The 20,800-nt window shown below is 48.8% G+C and overlaps 1 protein-coding gene across 2 annotated transcripts in view; it reads right to left on the bottom strand.

Annotated features, from left to right (window-relative positions):
- Positions 1–17,230: 17,230 nt before the first annotated feature.
- The window catches only part of SLC16A1 (solute carrier family 16 member 1), a 42,380-nt gene continuing 38,810 nt past the window's right edge, over positions 17,231–20,800 (bottom strand). For both annotated transcript variants that reach the window (XM_081113067.1, XM_081113066.1), the window contains exon 5: positions 17,231–19,172. In XM_081113067.1, the coding sequence (XP_080969193.1) occupies positions 18,904–19,172 (269 nt within the window). In that variant the 3' untranslated portion in view covers positions 17,231–18,903. The remainder of the gene's footprint in view (positions 19,173–20,800) is intronic.

Consider the following 20,800-nt stretch of genomic DNA (forward strand, 5'->3'; position numbering starts at 1 on the left):
CTGTGTTGGGAGTGACTGTGTGTAGGAGTGTGGGTGTGTGGGAGGGTGGAAGGGGGCGTGGGGAGGAGCAGTTCCGGCTTCCCAGGCCTGGGCTGGAACTCCCAAGCAGGGAGCCCTGAAGCAAGCAGCCCCATGCTTGAGCTGCCTTCCCCCAACAGAGGAGTCCCCAGTCTGAAAGAGGAGGCATACGCCCTGGCCTTCAGCCTGGCCCAGCGGGACTGTGTATTGGAGATTTCCTGTGGGTCTGTGGATCCCCGGCCTTCTGGTGGTAGTTAAGCACCTTGCTGAGGCTGGGCTCATGGCCGGCCGCCGCCAGGCCCTGGCGCTGCCCACTCCTGCTGCTCAGGAACCTGGTGTCACGAAGATGTGCCCAGGGGCATAGCCCAGCAGAAATCTTGTGATCCAAGGAACACCATTGGTCTCATTTTAGACCAGAACATTTTTTTTTTCCTCCTGAAAGCTGCCTGGGCGGTGGCAGGAAGCCCAGGTTCAGGGTAGCAGAACATGCCACTCCAAAACACGCCTCTTGGGCACCATGATTATTTTGAGAAACGACAGGCACAGGAGGAGCTCTGAAAACGGGGCGGAGATTCCTCTTTTGACAGGGAAACGTACTTTTATAAAGAAAATCTTATTTTGTATGGGGCCTCCCTTTCTATACCAGGAAGGTGGCTCTAAGTCACCAGAGAATCTTATCGCTGGGGAAGCTGTGACTTGGCCTCTCTAAACAGACCTTACCCGTTTACCGCTTTTCCCGGTGACCTTCCCTAACAGGCCTCCCCTCCCCTTCCCCGTTCCTTTCTCTGGGCTTTAGCTGAAGATGGTGTTTAAAAGCTGCTGCCTTAGGCCACCTGGCAGAGTTACCTCATTTTTCCTGGGTACCTCCCATGTATGCATGAGGTCTGTATCTATACTCTCAGGTTGGTTTTTCTCGAATTATTCTGTCTTTTATTCCGGGGGTCTCAGCCAAGAACTCAGAAAGGAGAATTGCTTTTCCTCCCCCATAGGGGGGACCGTGACCAGGGGCCTGGAGTCTTGTCCCCTCCTGCCCTGGCCACTGGACAGCCGCTGCATGTGAATGAGCTCGGTGGGTGGCCTGGCTTCTCAGCTGGGGATTTGAGAGCATTAGGGCTGGTGGGACGCACCCCCGCTGGGAGCCTGGGGCGGGGGGGGGGGGGGGGGGAGGCGGGGCAGCAGGCTGAGGCCCGGGGTGGTGTCCCAGGGCAGGGGAACACCAGGAGGAGGAACAGCAAGCCCAGGGGGTGCTGGGGTCTTGAAACATGAGACAAGACCAGGATGCTGCCGAGCCTAGGAGACCCCGCTGGGGAGAGGAGACAAGGACGAAGCCTCACAGAGCTCTGGCTGAGCCCTCGGCCCTTGTCCGGACTTCCCCCAGCAGACCTTCCCCCCTCAGCAGCCTGGCCTTGGCCGGTACCCCTGCCATTCCTGGGGCTGCGATGCCTAGGCCCAGCCCAGCGACCATGAGAGGCGTAGGAGAACAACACCTGGGTGAGGCGACTCTAGGGAGTTTTGGGGTTCAGGGAGCTAGACTTCATGACCATGTAGTTAAAGGGAAGCAGTTTGTCACCCCCAAATATGCCTTTTGGGCTATTATTGTAAGCTGGTTATTTTTATGAAACAAAAGACTCAGACAAAAACCCTCTGACCTTCGCCTCGTTGCCTAAGGAATTGAGAGAGGGCCGGCTCTGGGAAGGCAGCCATCACCCCAGAGCACTGGAGTTCAGCTCCAACTAAGTGTCTTAGAGGAGAGGCCTCCTGGGGCCCTTTGACCACAGTCTGCCTGTGTCCCATTGTTTCGTTTGTTTGTCTTTTGTCCTGTGTCTCCGTTGCTAAAGATGGCCCAGCGAACACTATTTACCAGTATTTGCTTTTCGGCCTCCATGGCATATAAGCTGCTTTAACCGCTGGCCAGTTCTCAGCCCGCAGGTCCTTCTGGAACCCCCACGCGGCCTGTGTCATCAGCGCGGCTGTTTTCTCTCGTTGATCTGCCTCACGTTTGCGTGCCTGTGGGACCAGCCCGAAGAACGTAGGGAGCGGGAGGGCAGTTGCTGTGCGTGCCTCACGTGGCCATCAGGCGGAAGGCACTGGTGTCAGGCCAGGCTGGTTAGACTTCCGGCTCAGCCACCTGGTAGCCATGTGGCCTTAAATGAGCAAATTGCCTAACCTGACTGGACCTCAGTCTTATCATCTGCGACATGGGAACAGTGGTGACATTGCAGGGTTATGAAGGTTTGGACATTGGGGGTGCAGAGTGCTCAGGCCATAGGAAAGGCTGTTTCTATCATCATTGTCCCATGCCCGGACCCCCTTCGACGGCCTCCAGGCCTCTCTTCTCAGCTCAGACGAGAGCAGTCCTGTAATGTGCCTGCCCCACTGTGACCCGGAAGGGGTAGCCAGCTAATGTCACCCAGGACGGCAATGTCCCTGCTGACAAGAGCCTCTGGGAAGATGCCTTGGTTCCAAGGACTGAATCTCCTAGTTGGCAGGCGGCATGTCCTGTGTAGGTGGGGGTCTCCCTTCACCTGGATCTCACAGCAGGAGGAATACAGAGCTTTCAGAGCAGGAGGAGGCCAGGTGGCTGCCTGTTGCAACAGAGGAAGGGGCCAGGGGCTTGGCCTAAGGCTCTGCTCATGTCCCCTAGACCTTTCCTAGCATGGGGGGAGGGAGGAGGGGATCAGTGTGCCAGGCGGGGGGAGGAGAGAGGCCCTGAATGCAGGCTGTGTGCCCACAGCTTTTTCCTTCTCCTTGCCCCCCCTGCACCCCACCCCGGCTGGAGTCTGCGGTCATCCAGTTACAGCTCCTTTAGGCGAGAAGCCTTCCTGGCTCTTGCACGCGGGCCGTGAAGTTGATGGGAGGGAAGGGGCTTTTTGTGAACTCAGTCCAGAGGCGGGGAGCGTGTGGGTGGGTGCCACCCGGGATCCAGTGCCAGGAGTAGATAGGGACCCCACCCTTCTGGGCGTGCCTGCTGTTGAAACCTGGCAGCTACCCCGGGTTCCTCCCTGCACCCCTCCCACTCCTCTGGGTTCGCTCTGCCTCCCCCTCAACTCCCCGGGAGGTGCTCTGCCTTCTCTCGTCCTCCTCCAGGCATGGTAACTGAGCCCTGGCCTGCAGTCCCGCCCTCCTCCAGCCTGTCGCACCGCCCGCCTCCAAGTGGTATTTCTGAGACCAGGGTGGTGGTCCTTCTCTGCCCAGTACCGGCTCCAGCTCCCGCTGCCCACAGGGTAGAGCTCGGATTCTTCAGGGACCTGTCAGTCCCACGCGTCTCCGTGGCCCTCATTTCCTCGCCCGCTTCCTTTCTTGCCCACCACTCTGTGTACCCGCCTGGCTGAACTGGCCACTTGGGGGAAGTGCCAAGCACCCCTCAACTTTCGGGGGTCTGTATAAGTGCGTGCGCCCTCATGGTGGTCCTTAGCATGGTCACACACGCGCGCACCCGTCCCCCTGCTTAATTCGGTTAATTTCTAGTTCTTCCTTCAAGCCCCTGGTGCCACTGCTGTGGGAAAGCCACCGCTGACCTCCGCAAGACTGGCCCGGGCCCCTCTCTGTCCTCGCAGCCCTCTGAGCTCCCCTGGAGTGTATGACACACTTTGACATTGACCCCCTTCCTTTTTTTTTTTTTTAAAGATATTTGGGGGAGACATACACAGGGAGTCTATAGGAGATGTTGTTGAGTTAGTGTTTATTTTTTTAAATTATTATTTTTTAAAAATATATTTTATTTTTTACAGAGAGGAAGGGAGAGGGATAGAGAGTTAGAAACATCGATGAGAGAGAAACATCGATCAGCTGCCTCCTGCACACTCCCTACTGGGGATGTGCCCGCAACCAAGGTACATGCCCTTGACCGGAATTGAACCTGGGACCCTGGAGTCCGCAGGCCGACGCTCTGTCCACTGAGCCAAACCGGTCAGGGCGACCCCCTTCCTTTATGATTCCGCTCTCTGCTCCCAAGTCTCATCACTTCGCCAGGGGAGGGCCCTGTCTTGCTCGCTGACGTCTGTCCTAGGGCCTCGCCCGGTGCTGGCCCGTGGCAGGCGTGGAGCCATAGCCACTGAAACGCTCCCGGGAGCCCACCTTCACTGAGCACGTGCCGGGAGCCAGGGACCGGACCGTGAGGTGCTCTCCAGGTGCAAACGGGACTGACTCACCCTCGGGGGGCTGAGTGGCACCCAGCCTCCATTCCTGCTTCCTTTGGAGGCAGAAGCTAAAGCTGTGTGTGCCAGACCCACTCCTTCTAGTGCTGGTGCGTGTTGTGATCCCAGGCTGAGACCCCTGGGATTTGGAAGGTGGACGGGAGCCACGACCCCTTCCTCCTGCTGTGGCTGCTCCCTCTGGCAAGCAGGGTCACTCAGATGGGCCTGGTCTCCTGCAGCCGTGTCCAGTGTGCACCCCACCCCAGCCGCTCCCCAGATCACAGCCACGTCAGCGCATCCCGGAACACAGCAGTGCCAGAGGCAGCCTCCGGATGCCACCTTCCTCCCCTGCCCAGGGCCACGGAGCAGGTCTTCTAGAGACCCAGCCTCCCCCGCCTCCCCGTCCTGTTACCCTGACCGCCCCATGGGCGCCTAACCCTCTGTATCACTTTTTCCTGCACTGAGCTCTGGCTGATACAACGAATATTATCTGTATTTTACAGATGAGGAAACTGAGTCACAGAGCCACACAGCCAGGGCGTGGTAGAGCGGACTCTGAACCCAGCTGAGCCCAGAGCCGCCAGCCCCTCACACTTCGGGGAATGTGTATCGTGTGTGCCAGCAGTCGCCCACCTTTCGGACCTCACGGGCCACCAGTGTCCGCGGACCACCCGTTGGTGAGCGCCAGGTGTGGGAGGAGGCCCAGCGGCTTCCAGGCAGGGGCTGGGCTGGTCCCAGGGCAGGTCCTGAGCCGGTTCCCAAGGCGTCTGCCCCTTCAGAGAAGCACAAGCAGCTCAGGTTGCTGGCGCTGTCCCCGGGGCTGGGCTGACCCAGATGGGACGTGTGGGGCAGGGCGGCAGCTGAGACAGCCCAGGCGTCTGAGCACCAGGCCGGGACCTCCCGTGGTTGGGCCAGGGTTTGCCAGCCCCGATGCGCGGTGTTTGGAGAAACACTTCAGTGCTCAGAGTGGAATCAAAGCTTGGCAGATGGTCAGGTGGTGGTCACCAGGCCCGTGGGTCAGGAGGCCAACTGGGGTGGCACCACCTTGGTGAACTTGGTGTGATCTCGTCTGTTCCTGGGAGCCTGATGGACGTCTCGGCCGGGTGTGTATAGCAGAGTAGGTGGAGTGTGGCCGGCTCTTCCGTTGGACGTTCCTGCCGGTCTGCTGAGCATATGCTTTCCCATCGGGAGCTGCACGCATAGGAGAGGCCAAGGGCTTGTCTAGTAGGAGCCAAAGAAACCGGAGGAATTGGCTGGTGCCTCAGCATTCAAAGGCCAGTCTCTGTGTGATTGCATCTGAGGCCACTGAGCAGGCCAGCAGTGCGTCCGTCTCCCTCCCTCCCCCCCTCCCTCCCTTCTTCCTTTTATATATTCCACAAATGAGTGCTGTCACATAACAAGCATATTCAGATATACTCCCTGCCTCACAGAATTTAGGTTCCAAGGGAAAGCACATTTTCCCGAGTTTCCTTGGTGGTTAGTCCTTTGCGAATGCTGCGGGGTCCCCTCTGCCTACCGTGAGGGCTGCCACGGCCAGAGGCTTGAGGGAATCAGACATTAATCCTCACTGCCAGCTGTCTGCCAGCAAAGGCCCAGCCAGAAGGGGGGCACCTCCCCTGTCTTCATCAAACCGGGCCTGGCAAAGTCCTTGAAGTTTGTCTTCTGGATTTCTAGGGCCCTCATCACACTGTGTTGTAAGCATTGTTAGCCTTTTATGGCCCAGATGAGAGCTTCCAGGAAACAGAACAGAGTCCAGACATCTTCCTTCTTTTCCTAGCCCCGCCCAGGGCCCGGCACGCTGTCTGGCACTTGCCCGCCAGTCAGGCCATGTGGTCCCGCACGGCTCTCTCTGAGAAACGCAGCCCGTTCGTTCTCGGCCCAGGCCAAGCGTCAGCTCCCCAGTCCCTGGAATCAAACGGGATCTCTCACTGTGCGTGGTGTTTCTGCTCATCCCAGGGAGCTCACAGTCCGGCAGGGGTTTACAGAAGCAAACAAATGAGGACAGTCCACTGTGGTGCTAGGTTCTAGAACAAAGCGGGAAAGACGTTAAGACGATGGGCGGAGGATGACTGGGCGTCCTTTCAGGGGCGTGCTGTGTCCATCCAGGGCTCAGGGGACCCGGTTCTGTATGGTCTGCACAGTGGGCGGCCTTTGGCTGGGTTATTTGATAACTGCAGAGATGGATGGTAACTTGTGCGGGGCTGATGTGTGATGCGCATTGTTCCTGTTCGTGGCAGGGCGAATGCAGTAGAGAATAAATCTCTGTAAATCCAATTCTCATTTGAAACAGTTGTAAATCTCCCTGATTCCCTCCTTAATTAATGAGTTATGTACACATGTTAACCTTGTCTATTTGAGAATTACGATTTTACCATTTTGAAAGTTTTCCTTTAATAGTGTAAGAGCCATTCATGGCAGAGGTAGTGATAATACCGAGCATTTTATAATGTGTCAGGTACTATGCTAGGGGTTTTATAGACTTTGCTTAATTTAATCCTCATGGCAATGCTATAAGATGTCCTTTTTCAGCCCTAACCGGTTTGGCTCAGTGGATAGAGCGTCGGCCTGCGGACTGAAGGGTCCCAGGTTCGATTCCGGTCAAGGGCATGTACCTTGGTTGCGGGCACATTCCCAGTAGGGGGTGTGCAGGAGGCAGCTGGTCGATGTTTTTCTCTCATCGATGTTTCTAACTCTCTATCCCTCTCCCTTCCTCCCTGTAAAAAATCAATAAAATATATTTAAAAAAATGTCCTTTTTCAAAAGTTTTTTTTTTTAAGTATGTTTTTATTGACTTTAGAGAGAGAGGAAGGGAGAGAAAAACATCAATGTGAGAGAGAAACATCAGTCAGCTGCATGCCCCCTCCTGGGGATCAAACCTGATACCTGGGCATGTGCCCCGACCAGGAATCAAACCAGAGACCTTTTGGTGCATGGGACGATGCTCAACCAACTGAGCCACACCGGCCGGGCAAGGTGCTCTATTCCTATTCCCATTTTACACGTGTGGAAACTGATGCCTAGGGGTGAAGGAACCTCCCTGACTCAGAGTTAGTAATGGATATGGAGTTTGTACCCAGCGACCTGGGATTGAACATTCAGCTGGGCTGGAGAGCAGGGTGTGGGCTGAGGACCGGCCCAGATAAAACCCAAGGGGTGTACTGGAGCAGATCGGGAGGGCACTGTGGGTCAAGCTAGGGAGTTTGGACTTTATCCTCAAACAGTAGGATTTTAAGGAGAGGAGTGACATGACTAGGTGAGCTTTATTGTTTTTATTGCTTTCATTAAAGTTATAAAAGCAGGCGAGAGGTTTGGCCTTTTTAGAGAAATCATTTTGGCAGCACTGTTGAGGTGAGATGGGAGGTGTGAGAGCCGAGGTGGGGAGGCTGTTACAAACAAAGCCGTGGCAGGGAAGAGAACAGGAGGGGATGGAAAGGAGAAGCAGTCAAGCTGTTTCATCCACACATTTTGACAACTGAAGTTTACGGGGAAGGGCGGGGGCCAGTGGAAGTTCAGGAGCCCCCCAAAGTGCCTAGCTCAGGCCTGTTCTTGCTCGTTCTTAGCATTTGAGAAACAAGACAGTACTTGGGATTTAAAAGGAAAAAAGTTATCAGAAAGCCTCTACGGCTCCCATTCTGAAGAGCATCTATCCTATATAATAAAAGGGTAATATGCAAATAGACCGAACGGGGAAGGACTAGTTGCTATGACACGCATTGACCACCAGGGGGCAGACGCTCCACACAGGAGCTGCCCCCTGGTGGTCAGTGCGCTCCCACAGGGGGAGCACTGCTCAACCAGAAGTCCGGCTCATGGCTGGCGAGTGCAGCAGCAGTGGAGGGAGCCTCTCCTGACTCCATGGCAGCGCTACCGAGTGGTAGCAGCAGGTGCAGTGGGCCGTGATGAGCCAGTGGCGTGGCGTCTGGCCCGACTCGGGCTCCTCCCTGGCCGCCTGCCGCTTGGTACACTGCTGCATCCCCCAGGGGTCCTGTACTGAGAGGGCACAGGCCAGGCTGAGGGGTCCCCCTGCTCCCAGTGCATGAATGTTGTGCACTGAGCCTCTAATATATAAATAGGGCCTGACACAGAAGCACCCAGACCCTTTTCTTTTGGCCTCAAGGGGAAAAAAAGCAACGCGGAGGAAGGAAAAAATAACCCACAATGACAACCACCATTAAACCTTCTCTTGATCCTTGTGCCCGTACAGATTGCTAGCACCCCAGGTGATTTTTAAATCCCAGCCCAGTTCTCCTCCTGGCTTCTTAATGGCTGCTGGCCACTTCCTCTTGGGACCTGGCCAGAGTAAGCTCAGGGAATGCAAATTTTAATCCTGGAATCAGGAAAGCATATCAGGAGAGGAAATCCACAAGTGAGGCAAGCACATTGTGAATTCCAGAGACAAGGAAAGGGATTGTAAGGCTGTGCGTTTGTTGGAGAGACAAGACCATTTTACTCATTTTGGTGTGGGACCCTAGGGATTGGTCATTATTCACCCTTCAAGATTACCCAGGATTCCGTCTCTTCCATTCTTGTGTTTCCACTTCCCAACCATGACACCTTTAGCTCTCCCCACTGAGCGGACTGCAGTCTTGCTTTGCATTCTTCTGACAGCAGGGGAGGTGGCCTGCTAGGATGAAGGGCCAGCCAAAGGGTCAGTATTTCTTATTGTACCCACCCACCTGGGATTTTGCATGAATGCTTGAAAGGCTTTTGTAAACTGATGAGCTGTCCAAATATTGCCATCTCTTCTTCTTTGTTGTTCTGGTTGATGATTTAACTGACACTTGCTTGACTGCATTGCAGAATATTCAAGCAGATTCAGATTTTATTTTTAAAACTACTGTGTACTCAGTATAATACTACTATGCAGTGTATAGCATGCTGCATGCTTTCATGCTTAGTCTTCACAATAATTTTTTTTAAAATATATTTTATTGATTTTTTACAGAGAGGGACAGAGAGTGAGAAACATCGATGAGAGAGAAACATCGATCAGCTGGCTCCTGCACGCCCCCTACTGGGGATGTGCCTGCAACCCAGGTACATGCCCTTGACTGGAATCGAACCCGGAACCCTTCAGTCTGCAGGCTGACGCTCTATCCACTGAGCCAAACCGGTCAGGGCCTCACAATAATTTTATTATGTTTATTTTACCAAAGAGGCTCACAGAAATTAACTTGCTCAAGAATATCTTTTTTGTTCTTTTTAGGCCCTCCTGAAATTGGGTTAGAGCCCTAGCCAGTTTGGCTCAGTGGTTAGAGTGTCGGCCTGTGGACCGAAAGGTCGCAGGTTCGATTCCCGGTCTAGGGCACATGCCTTGGTTGCAGACTCCATCCCTGGTCTGAGTCAAGGTGCTTGTGGAAGGCAACCAATTGATGTCTCTCACATTGATGTTTCTCTTTCTCCCCCCTCCTTCCCTCCCTCTCTCTCTTTTTTTTTTTAAATATATTTTATTGATTTTTTACAGAGAGGAAGGGAGAGGGATAGAGAGTTAGAAACATTGATGAGAGAGAAACATCGATCAGCTGCCTCCTGCACACTCCCTACTGGGGATGTGCCCGCAACCAAGGTATATGCCCTTGACCAGAATCGAACCCGGGACCCTTGAGTCCGCAGGCTGACGCTCTATCCACTGAGCCAAACCGGTTAGGGCTCTCTCTCTCTCTCTCTCTCTTACCAGCTAAAAAAAAATTAATGGGAAAATGTCCTCAGATGAGGATTAAAATATCTATTATAAAGAAGAAAAGAAATTGTGTTAGCGACTTCCTCACGTACTGCCCATCACGGCACCTCCTACGTATATACTGTTCCCCACCAGACTGGAAGCCTTGGGTGCTAGGAACTGGATTTTGTTCACTGCTATGTCCTCTGTCCAGCAAGTAGTCCAGCACATCAAAGATGCTCCATGAAATACTGTTTAGATGAATGAATGGAGGCTGTCTTATAGCCAGTGTTCTAGCCTGAAAACTGTTTTCCTTATAGCTGACCGTTCACTGCCTTCCCCTACCAGAGTGTGAGACGCATGGGGTTAAAAAACAAAACTCAGTGAAGTAGATTTAAAGGTCTAATTGGCTTTACTGAACTATTGATCCTACCTAACAACTGGAAGGGTGCTCAGATGAGCTGTACAAAATGGAAGGTTTTATTTGCAGAAAGAGGGTGGGACTGAGAAGTTAAAAGACTGGATTTCAGGCAAGGACACCTCTCAGGGTAGGAGTGGGGCACCTTTTTTCTGCCAAGGGCCATTTGCATATTTATGACATCATTCTTGGGCCATACAGAATTATCAGCTTCAAAATTAGCCTGCTAAATTTGGTGAAACATTTAATTAACTCACCCCTAATGCCTTGGTAAAGCCAGACCAAATGACTTCCCAGGCCTTACAGAGCCTGACCCAGATGCCCCCCACCCCTGGTTAGGGAAGGCCATAGGTCTTATCAGGCAGATCACCTCAAAAGCATTGATCAGGAAATTCCAGACGGATTTGGTTAAAATTCTACTCCTGGGAGAGGCTGAAACTGTAATCAGGTTAGTTATTGAGTTTTGTTTGGTGACTTAACAAAAGTGACTACAATTTGCCTTTTTGGTTTAACAATGGGGAGACACACTGTGTTTCTTTCATGGCTGGATTCTCAAAGCCCAGAGTAGTGCTTAGGACATAGTGAGGGTCCAATAAATGCTGGTTGGTAAATGAAGAAGTGATAGCTGGGGAGAGAGGGAATTCGTCTCCTGCTTTGTGTGTGTGTGACACCAGTGTGTATTGTTCTGATGCTGATTTCAGTAAGATATGTTTCAGACTGCAGCACTGTGACTCGGTAACTGCTGAATACTCTGGTTTCCTGAGTTAAACATTCACTTGCGACTGAAGGATGAAATCCTGACTTGAGACCACTGTGCTTTGTAGTTCATGTCACAATCACTTCCCTTTCATCAGAGGCAACTCTTGAAGCAGCAGGAAGAAGTAACCTGCTTGTGCAATCCTCTGCTTCATCTTCCAGACCAAGTGTGGTGTCTCTTCCCTCTGTAAACCAGTAGTATGTGCTACATTAGATGTTGTCTTTTAGTATAAAAATAACCATCATATTAATACAAGTTAGAATATGGAGAAAATATAGGAAAAACTATGCTCAAAAAACGATTACCATATTTGTCTGTCTTTTTCACTCCATGCATTTGTTCTACTATGTATAGACCTATTAGATCATGGTAATTTGTGTCTCCATTTTTCTTTTGTTAACCCTCACCTAAGGATATATATTTTTTCTATTGATTTTTTACAGAGAATGGAAGGGAGGTGGGGGGAGAGAGAGAAACATCGATGTGAGACACATCCATTGTGCCTTCTGCATGCGCCCTAACCAGGGCTGGGGATTGAGCCTGCAACCCTATCAGTGGGTCTCAACCTGTGGGTCGTGACCCTTTCACAGGGGTCGCCTAAGACCATCAGAAAACACATATATAATTACATATTGTTTTTGTGATTAATCACTATGCTTTAATTATGTTCAACTTGTAACAATGAAATTGGGGGTCACCACAACATGAGGAACTGTATTAAAGGGTCGCGGCATTAGGAAGGTTGAGAACCACTGCCTAGTGCAGTGATGGTGAACCTTTTGAGCTCGGCGTGTCAGCATTTTGAAAAATCCTAACTTAACTCTGGTGCCGTGTCACATATAGAAATTTTTTGATATTTGCAACCATAGTAAAACAAAGACTTATATATATATATTTTAAATATATTTTATTGATTTTTTACAGAAAGGAAGGGAGAGAGATAGAGAGTTAGAAACATCGATGAGAGAGAAACATCGATCAGCTGCCTCCTGCACATCTCCCACTGGGGATACGCCCGCAACCCAGGTACATGCCCTTGACCGGAATCGAACCTGGGACCTTTCAGTCCGCAGGCCGACGCTCTATCCACTGAGCCAAACTGGTTTCGGCAAGACTTATTTTTTTTTTTTGAAATTTGTTTCATGCTTTTTTTTTTTTTTTAATAATATTACAGAGAGGAAGGGAGAGGGATAGAGAGTTAGAAACATCGATGAGAGAGAAACATCGATCAGCTGCCTCCTACACACCCCCCACTGGGGATGTGCCCACAACCTAGGCACATGCCCTTAACTGGAATCGAACCTGGGACCTTCCAGTCCGCAGGCCGACGTTCCATCCACTGAGCCAAACCAGTCAGGGCAAGACTTATATTTTTGATATTTATTTTATATATTTAAATGCCATTTAACAAAGAAAAATCAACCAAAAAAATGAGTTCGCGTGCCACCTTTGACACGCCTGTCATAGGTTCGCCATCACTGGCCTAGTGAATGGTCTGACACTCTAATCACTGAACACACTGGCCAGAGATCATTTTTCATTTAACATTGTTCCATGTTTACATCATAGGGATCCATTTATGTAATCTATCTACACTAATAAAAGAGAAAAATGGTAATTGGCGTACGGCGATACCTTTTTCATTGGCTAATCAGGGCTATATGCAAATTAACTGCCAACTAAGATTGGCAGTTAACTGCCAACAAGATGGCGGCTAATTTGCATATGTAGGCACAATGTAGGGTGGCGAAAGGGAAAGCAGGAAGAAGCCCCCTGCCACTGACAGTGATCTGAAACCCAGGGGGGAGCTAAGAGCTGGGGGCAGGGCAAAGGCGGCCTTGGGGCCGCCTTTGCCCTGCCCCCCAGCCATGATCGGAGAATCAGGCGCCTTTGCCGCCCTGGCCAGTGATAGCAGGAAGTAGGGGTGGAGCCAGCGATGGGAGCTGGGCACGGTCGAAGCTGGCAGTCCCAGGAGCTAGGGGTCCCTTGCCTGGGCCCAAAGCAAAGCCCACAATCGCGGCACCCCCCGCTGCCACTGCAGGTCCCCGCTGCCTGGGCCGGACGCCTAGGCCAGAGGCGTTAGGCCTGGGCAGGGGCGGAGCCTGCAACCGCGGGGAGCTGGGGGTCCCCTGCCCAGGCCTGACACCTCTGCCGGAGGCCTCAGGCCTGGTCAAGGGGCCGATCCGGTGATTGGTGACCGGAGGGTGATGAGGGTCTACTCCTCTGGCTGAGGCATCAGGCCTGGGTGGGGGGCGGAGCCGGGGGTTGGGGGGATATGATGGTCCCCTTGCCCAGGCCTGAAGCCTGGGCCAGAGGCCTCAGGCTTGGGCGGGGGCCAGAGCCAGTGATCGGGGGGAGATGGGGGTCCCCTGTCCAAGCCTGACACCTCTGGCGGAGGCATCAGGCCTGGGCAAGGGGCCGATCAGGCGATCGGAGGGTGATGGGGGTCAACGCCTGAGGGCTCCCAGTATGTGAGAGGGGGCAGGCTGGGCTGAGGGACACTCCCCCCCCCCCCCACACACACACCCAGTGCAGGAATTTCGTGCACCGGGTCCCTAGTATCTATATATAAGCATAAGCAACCGTCCAACCATTCGCTATGACGCACAATGACCACCAGGGGGCAGACGCTTCTACCGATAGCTATGATATGCACTGACTACCAGGGGGCAGACGCTCAATGCAGGAGCTGCCAAGCTGTGTGACTTGGCAGCTGCAGCTGCGGTTCTTGGGTGATGCACCCAGAACCAGAGAAAAGGGAGCCCGATTCCAGGGTGCCTCACCTGAGAACCGCCCTCTTGCAGTCCCGGACCCCTTGGGGGATGTTGGAGAGCCAATTTTGGCCTGATCCCCGCAGGCCAGGCTAAGGGACCCCACCAGTGCAGGAGTCCATGCATCAGGCCTCTAGTTTTATTATAAGGATCCATTTAAATAGTTATTGATACACATTTGAGGATTTTTCAAATAAGTTGATAATTTCAAAGACATAATTTTATTTTATTTTTTTATCCTCACCCAAGGATTTTTTCCCAATGGTTTCTAGAGAGAGTGGAGGGGGGCGGGGAGAGAGAGAAAGAAACATCAACATGAGATAGGCATATCAACTGTTTGCCTCCTGCATGTGCCCCTACATGCTGGGGAACCTGCAATCGAGGTACGTGCCCTTGACTAGGAATCGAACCCTTCAGTCCCCAGGCTGATGCTCTAACCATTTTGCAAAACCAGCCAGGGTGACATAATTTGCTTATATATGTTCCAAATCTGGAGTCTTTTTTGTTTTAATTTATTGATTTGAGAAAGAAAGAAACATCAGTCAAACCTGAAACATAGATATGTGCCCCGATCAGGAACTGAACCAGCAACCTTTTTGGTGTAGAGGACGGTGCTTCAACCAACTGAGCTGCAGGCTAGGCCCAAATCTGGAATTCTAAGTAAAAGATATGAATTTGTGGTACTTGACAGATTATGAAACTGCTTTGCCAATATAGTATAGCAACTTATTCAACCACCGAACGATGACAATTTATCATTTAAATCATATTATCAATGTAGTAGGGAGAAGGAAAACCTCGTAAGTCTTTCAATTTGCATTTAAGAACACTGCTAGGGGAAAAGAACTTGAATCAAGACCCGTTACTAGTTAACTGTCTTCTCTTTTAGAATCATCACACATATTGAGGGAGGAAGTTTACCTGCTAGTGAGGCACCTATCTCTTCCCTGTGGAGGCAGCATACTGTAAGGCCTGTGGCCCTAATGCTGTAACGACCAAAGACCGGCATGGGTGGGCAGGGCTGAGCGCGTGGTGAGGTGCGTGGGGCTGCGTGATTTCGTGCGCTGGGCTTCTAGTTAAGAGTAGAAAGAACAAGACCTTTGGGATGAGAATCCACCTTCCTAAAGAACTGGACATACATGCACCAACCTTGTGAGTTGTTAGTTTCATCCATTCATTTAGCCAGTGGTTCTCAACCTTCCTATTGCCGCGACCCTTTAATACAGTTCCTCATGTTGTGGTGACCCCCAACCATCACATTATTTTCGTTGCTACTTCATAACTGTAATTTTGCTACTGTTATGAATCGTAATGTAAATATCTGATATGCAGGATGTATTTTCAGGGCTCACGATCCCCTTTTAGACTAAAGGGAGAAACTGATCAAAAGGGAGAATTTGACCATTTAGCTATTTTTTTTTTAAAGAATTGTTTATTGATTTTTAGAGAGAGAGGAAGGGAGAGGGAGAAACATCAGTGTGAGAGTGAAAGATCAATCAGCTGCCCCCTGCACACCTTCTACCAGGGATCGTGCCTCCAACCGGGCATGTGCCTGACTGGGAAACAGGAACCTTTCTGTGCCCAGGCTGACGTCTGACCAGCTGAGCCACACGAGGGCTATTCTTATCTTTAAGGGTCACTTGCACACTATCTTCTGCAAGTAAGGATCCACTTTGGGAATTAGAAGAGCTCATTTTTTCTCAAGTATCAATTTTCCTTGATTTTTAAAATAGTAAGATGCTTACACTTATTAGTAAGCCCTTGCTTAACATGAGATGTCACATATCCACTAACCTTCATGACAACCCGAGGGAGGTTAATACTCATTCTTATCAACACCTAACAGAAGAAAAAACCTGATGTGTAGGGAGACTAAACTTGTTTGAACCTTGGTAGCCTATATTGTTAAGCAGCCAATAGACTATCCCAGCCCCCTGTAGTAAGTTAGCAAAAAGTAAGCAAATCACTGCTGTTGCACTAAGGAGAAAGATACCCTGCCAGTCACTCCCTTATGAATGCGTTTGTCACTATAGCCCAGACTGAGTGGAGGAAAGGGCAGCCGAATCTAAACTTCTAAAGCTCAAACACATTTCAGGACTGTGTACTTGCAGCCCCTGTAGATGCTTCTAAACTCTGAAGCAGCTTGGCTCAACTGCTCACATTTGGGCAAGTGAGGCAGGCGTGGGCTGTGCCTTCCTGCCCGGTATCGAAGGAATTTTCATAGAGACACAGCCTATCATGAACCTCTTTCTCCACATCTTCTAGGCGGGTGCATGACCTGATTATTAAAACAAGCCATGTTGCAAAGGTGGAAATTTGTTAACTTTTCCTCATCTTTCTAACTCAAAAGTGTGTGTGTGTGTGTGTGTGTGTGTGTGTGTGTGTGTGTGGTGGGGGCTGTACAGGGGAAGGGGACACACTGACTGTGAAGTTTATTATACTGGGAACCATTTGTTAGGGAAGGTAAAACCCAGACATTTATATTTTTCAGCTTTGACTTGGGAGCCTGCTTCAGCGCGACTCTTGCGGCTTTCTGGGCACTGCCGCTGTGGAAGAGCTGCACGAGTTCCCTCTGTGACTTTCGGAGGGAGTGGGCAGAGGAAAGAGAGATAGGCAGGTACTCTGTGTGTACATCTCTTTCCCAAAAGCAGCGCTGAAACTGTGTGAACTGAAATAAACTTAGTTCCCACATAGGGCAGTTGGCAACAGACTGGATCAGAAAGCCTAGCTGCCTCATTATTTAAGGCAACACTGTAACAGGACTAGCTGCTTGTGAACAATAGATGGCACAGAATAGGCCCAGTGGGTTTTAGTGTTGGCTGTTACCAAAGCTGATCTTAATGCAATCCCTTAAGCCTGTGTCTTCAGTGGGAGAAAGTCAGCGTTGGACTGGGTTGATAAAGCTTTGGGTCTGGCTTTGAGCCCGTGTTTAGCCCTTGCTTCTGAATACAGCAGCTTCAGAACCCGTCCTGCTAATAAGTGCTGGTTAATCTGCATGGTAAACCCTTCCCTTCACTAACAAGATGCAGTGAATGACCAAAGACCAATAAGCAGGGGCTTATGTGTGGGTGTAGCTCAGCAACTGGGATGGGGAAAAGATTCCTATACATCTGCTTCAGCTATCTTTCCTCCCCTCCCCTCCCCTCCCGACATTTCCTTTACTGTCCCCTCACTGACAGTGATCCTCGTTATTACAGAAGGGAAAGAGGCACATAGAAGTTACGGACTCGGGTCCATGGAAAATGGCAGAGTCCAGACTAGAGCCAAGCCTGCCAGCAGTCACAAGCTTCTCCCATAAACGCCACCTCCATCCGTCATGACACTCAGGCGGAGGACTGGGCTTTTCATTACGTCTTTACGGTTAACTCCTCTGGATGCTTTCAGAGAGGTTGTTTCAAAATTCCTCTCTTGCTAGCCTTTAAGTAAAGATGAGGAAAGGAGAAAAATTAAAATAAGCCACATACACAAAGCTCAAAGCACATAAGCCAAATGATTTAATTTAATATTAGCAAGGGTCAAATGGTATCTTAATAATGAAAATAAAGACAATAATGTCTTCCTCAAATAAAACATTTGGAGGAAGAAACATTTCTAAAAAAAAAAAAAAGGAAAAAAAAGTTTATTTGGAAAAGCCAGCCTCTTACACAAGGCTTTTATCTATACTTTCACTCTGTCAATTACAACAATATTTTAAAATACATTTAATACAATATATAAGTCACTGAATGTCATTGTTCTACCTCAATTTAAAAGATATTAGGTTAAAAAATATTTCATTTTCATTCTGGTCCGTCTTCCCTTCTATCCTTACACTAAATCCATTTCTTTACTTTTCAAATAAGTGAAATGAGTCACAAAATTTTTAGGTTTACGTGGTGAAAATGTGTCTTACGAATGTGTCCAATAATTCTAACGAAAACATAATTTTAAGAAACTTCTCAGAAAAAAAGGAGTTATTTATTGAACTAAAAACACTCAGCAACTTCCCTTCCAATCTTATCCAGTTTGCTTGGGGCCAAATCTCTTTGGCTCTTTTAAACCAGCAAACATGAAAAAAAGAAAAAAGAAAAAGAAAACCAACAACAAAAAACAATGAAGCACACAAAGAACCAGAATCTCACACACAGCTCTAAGCTAGACGTAGCTATGAGTGGAGCCACTATGAATCAAAGGGGAAATTCCAGGAAAAACAGTAACAAAAAGATTCTAAGTCTCATGGTTTAACTGAGTTTTAGAAAAACCTAAGCTGAGTTCAGCTGCTGTTTGAAATATCTGTCTACATTTAATTAGAGACGTTGGATTTACTAAGGGGGCACAAACATATAGTTTTGCATATTTTAATACTAACTTTTACAGTGGAAAAAAAATACTAAGTGATCTCAAAAGGGACAATGATCTATAAGCACTCAAAATATGTCTTTGAAAAGGGGTGCAGAAATAGTTATTTAATAAAATCAAGAACTTCTAATAAACATCCTAAGGAGAGAAACCAGATGGGGTGTTGATGAGTACAATGTGTCTAGAAAGACAAGATATTTCCAAAATTTTATGCCTTAAGTTTCCTATATATATATATAGCAGGCAGGTACACATGCCAGGCAAATATTGATGCTAGGAAAATATTTCAGCTAGGAGTCTAGAAAACCCCCAACTTTCAGCCAAGATTTCTATTCAGTCATTCAGTGATAATGTATGACAATATGTTACAAATAACACTGAAGCAAGATTAGTTTTAAATTTTAGATTTGCTTCGATCAAGTTATTTTTCTTTGTAATGGAACACTTAAAATAGATGAATTCAGCAGCGTGGTTTGAAAAGTTAAGGATCCTTGAAGATTCTAAAGACTAAAACTTAAGGCACATATTATAATCTTCATGACACTGTTAAAAGCTAAGATTAAAAAAAAAATTACCCGACTTCTCCCTTCATTCTTTCCCAACCACTCCCTCCTCAAAGGATATGGCATGTTAAATTTGGACTAATGGTAAGGAGTGAAACAAAAATTCCATCAAGGAACACCTGGTAGGATTTCCACACGAATGTCCACTATTTGCATTGAGCACCACTGGGAGATTACGGCCAGTAGAACATTTCAGATATCTTGGGTCACAAGCTGCTCCATTTACCCTTCAGCCACACAGGCTCAGACTGGACTCTCCTCCTCTTTGGGGCTTCCTTCGGTGCCTTTCTGCTCTGGTGATTCCGCTGTGTTGGTAATTGTTTTTGGCGTCTCAACCTGTACACCGGCCTCTTCCTCTTTACTCTCATTTTCCTGCTCCCTCAATTTTTCTCTTTCAGTCATTCGATAATTGATGCCCATGCCAATGAAGAGATAGATGCCTGCGAAAATGAGAACTATGCCACAGGCCCAGTACGTATATTTGTAGTCTCCGTAAATGTCATGGAGACGACCTAAAGGTGTCAAAAAAGAAAAAAACACACTGAAAACACCAACCAGTAAACAGTTATGTGGATAAAAGTAATATCCTTTTCTAAATAAAACTCAAGGACCTACTCAGAAAGATGTCAACCGAATTCTCAAATAGCCCACGGTGACAAATTAGTTTAAAAAGAAACTGCTAAAAGTGGTCTGACCTTTTGTTTATGATGTCATGCTTGATTTTGGCTGGCCTTGCATACTGTCATTTTTAACAACTTGAAAATAATTAAATCTTGGCATATTTGAATTGGGAAAGAACTAGAGATCACCTAGAATCAGTTTTCTTAATACATATTGGGGGAAAAAATTGTTGCAATGGAGGTTTAAGAGCCCTGGCCAGGTAGCTCAGTTGGTTTGAGTGTTGTACCAATACGCCAAGGTTGCAGGTTTGATTCCTGGTCAGGGCACATACAAGAGTCAACCAATGAACGCACAAATAAGTGGGACAACAAATTGATGTCTCTCACTCTCTAAAATCAATAAATAAACCTAAAAAAAAGAGAAAGTTTAGGAATCTTGCCCAAGGTCACAGAGCTAATTTCAGTCTCCCAGGCAGACTCCTGCTCTTTCTCTGACATCAGCACTTCCCAAAAAGCATTCCTATGAAGACTTGTCCTAAAAAAAATGACCAAACGTTAATAATACCTTTGCATCATTCTCAGTGCTTATTCCTCGCAGCAGGCAGATTCTACCATCATTCTCATTGTATAATGTAAACACTGAAGCACAGAAAACTTAAGTAACTTGTCCGAGGTCACAGAGTTAGTTAACGGTTAGCTTTAAACCCAGGACATGTGACTGAAGCTGCAACGATAACCTCTGTGCTGCAGGATACCTCCTGGTGTTTCCAAAGCCAGATAGTTTTGGGAAATGGCATATCTTATTCTTTCTTATTAAAACTGCACAATGCAAGTTAGCATGTCAACGGCTCTGCAAGGTCCTGCAGTAAAGAAATCTAACTTGGTGTTTCCAAACTTTTTTTTTGGCCATGAAATCCTTGTTATAGTAAAATTCATTAGCATCTCATCTAATTGGCATCTCAAGGAATAAACTCTGAAAAACCCTACTCCACACCTATGAAGGACTTCATGTAACCAATTCAAATATAGGATTCCATATGGCAGGGGTGGGGAACGTCCAGCTGCAAGCGGGCCGTATAAGGCTGGTGAAATCATTAGGTCTGGCCCTGCCATTAGGGGTGAGTTAGTTAAATGTTTGACTAAATATAGCAGGCTAATTTTTAAGTTGATAATTTTGTATGGCCCACAAATGATGCCATAAATATCCAAATGGGTCTTGGCAGAAAGAATGTTCCCCAGCCCTGCTACATGGCTTCCTAACTCAGGGCATTATTCACTCGGAGTATTTACTGAGCCTTTCCATACACCAGTCACTGGGTCTCTTAGGCCCCGAGGAGAAAGGTGGGCAAAGGAAATAATATCTACAGTTTAGTGGAGGAGAGAGATGTTAATCAAGTAATCATATAAACTGTGACCAGTGCTACTAGGAGGGCTGAAAGCAGAAAACGGGGTAGGACCAGTAGGTAGGGTCAGGAAGGCTTCTCCTAAAGAGTAAACTAGTAGGCCCAGACCGACAGGAG

The sequence above is a fragment of the Myotis nattereri genome (assembly GCF_964212035.1).
Source record: "Myotis nattereri genome assembly, chromosome: 18".
NCBI lineage: Eukaryota > Metazoa > Chordata > Mammalia > Chiroptera > Vespertilionidae > Myotis > Myotis nattereri.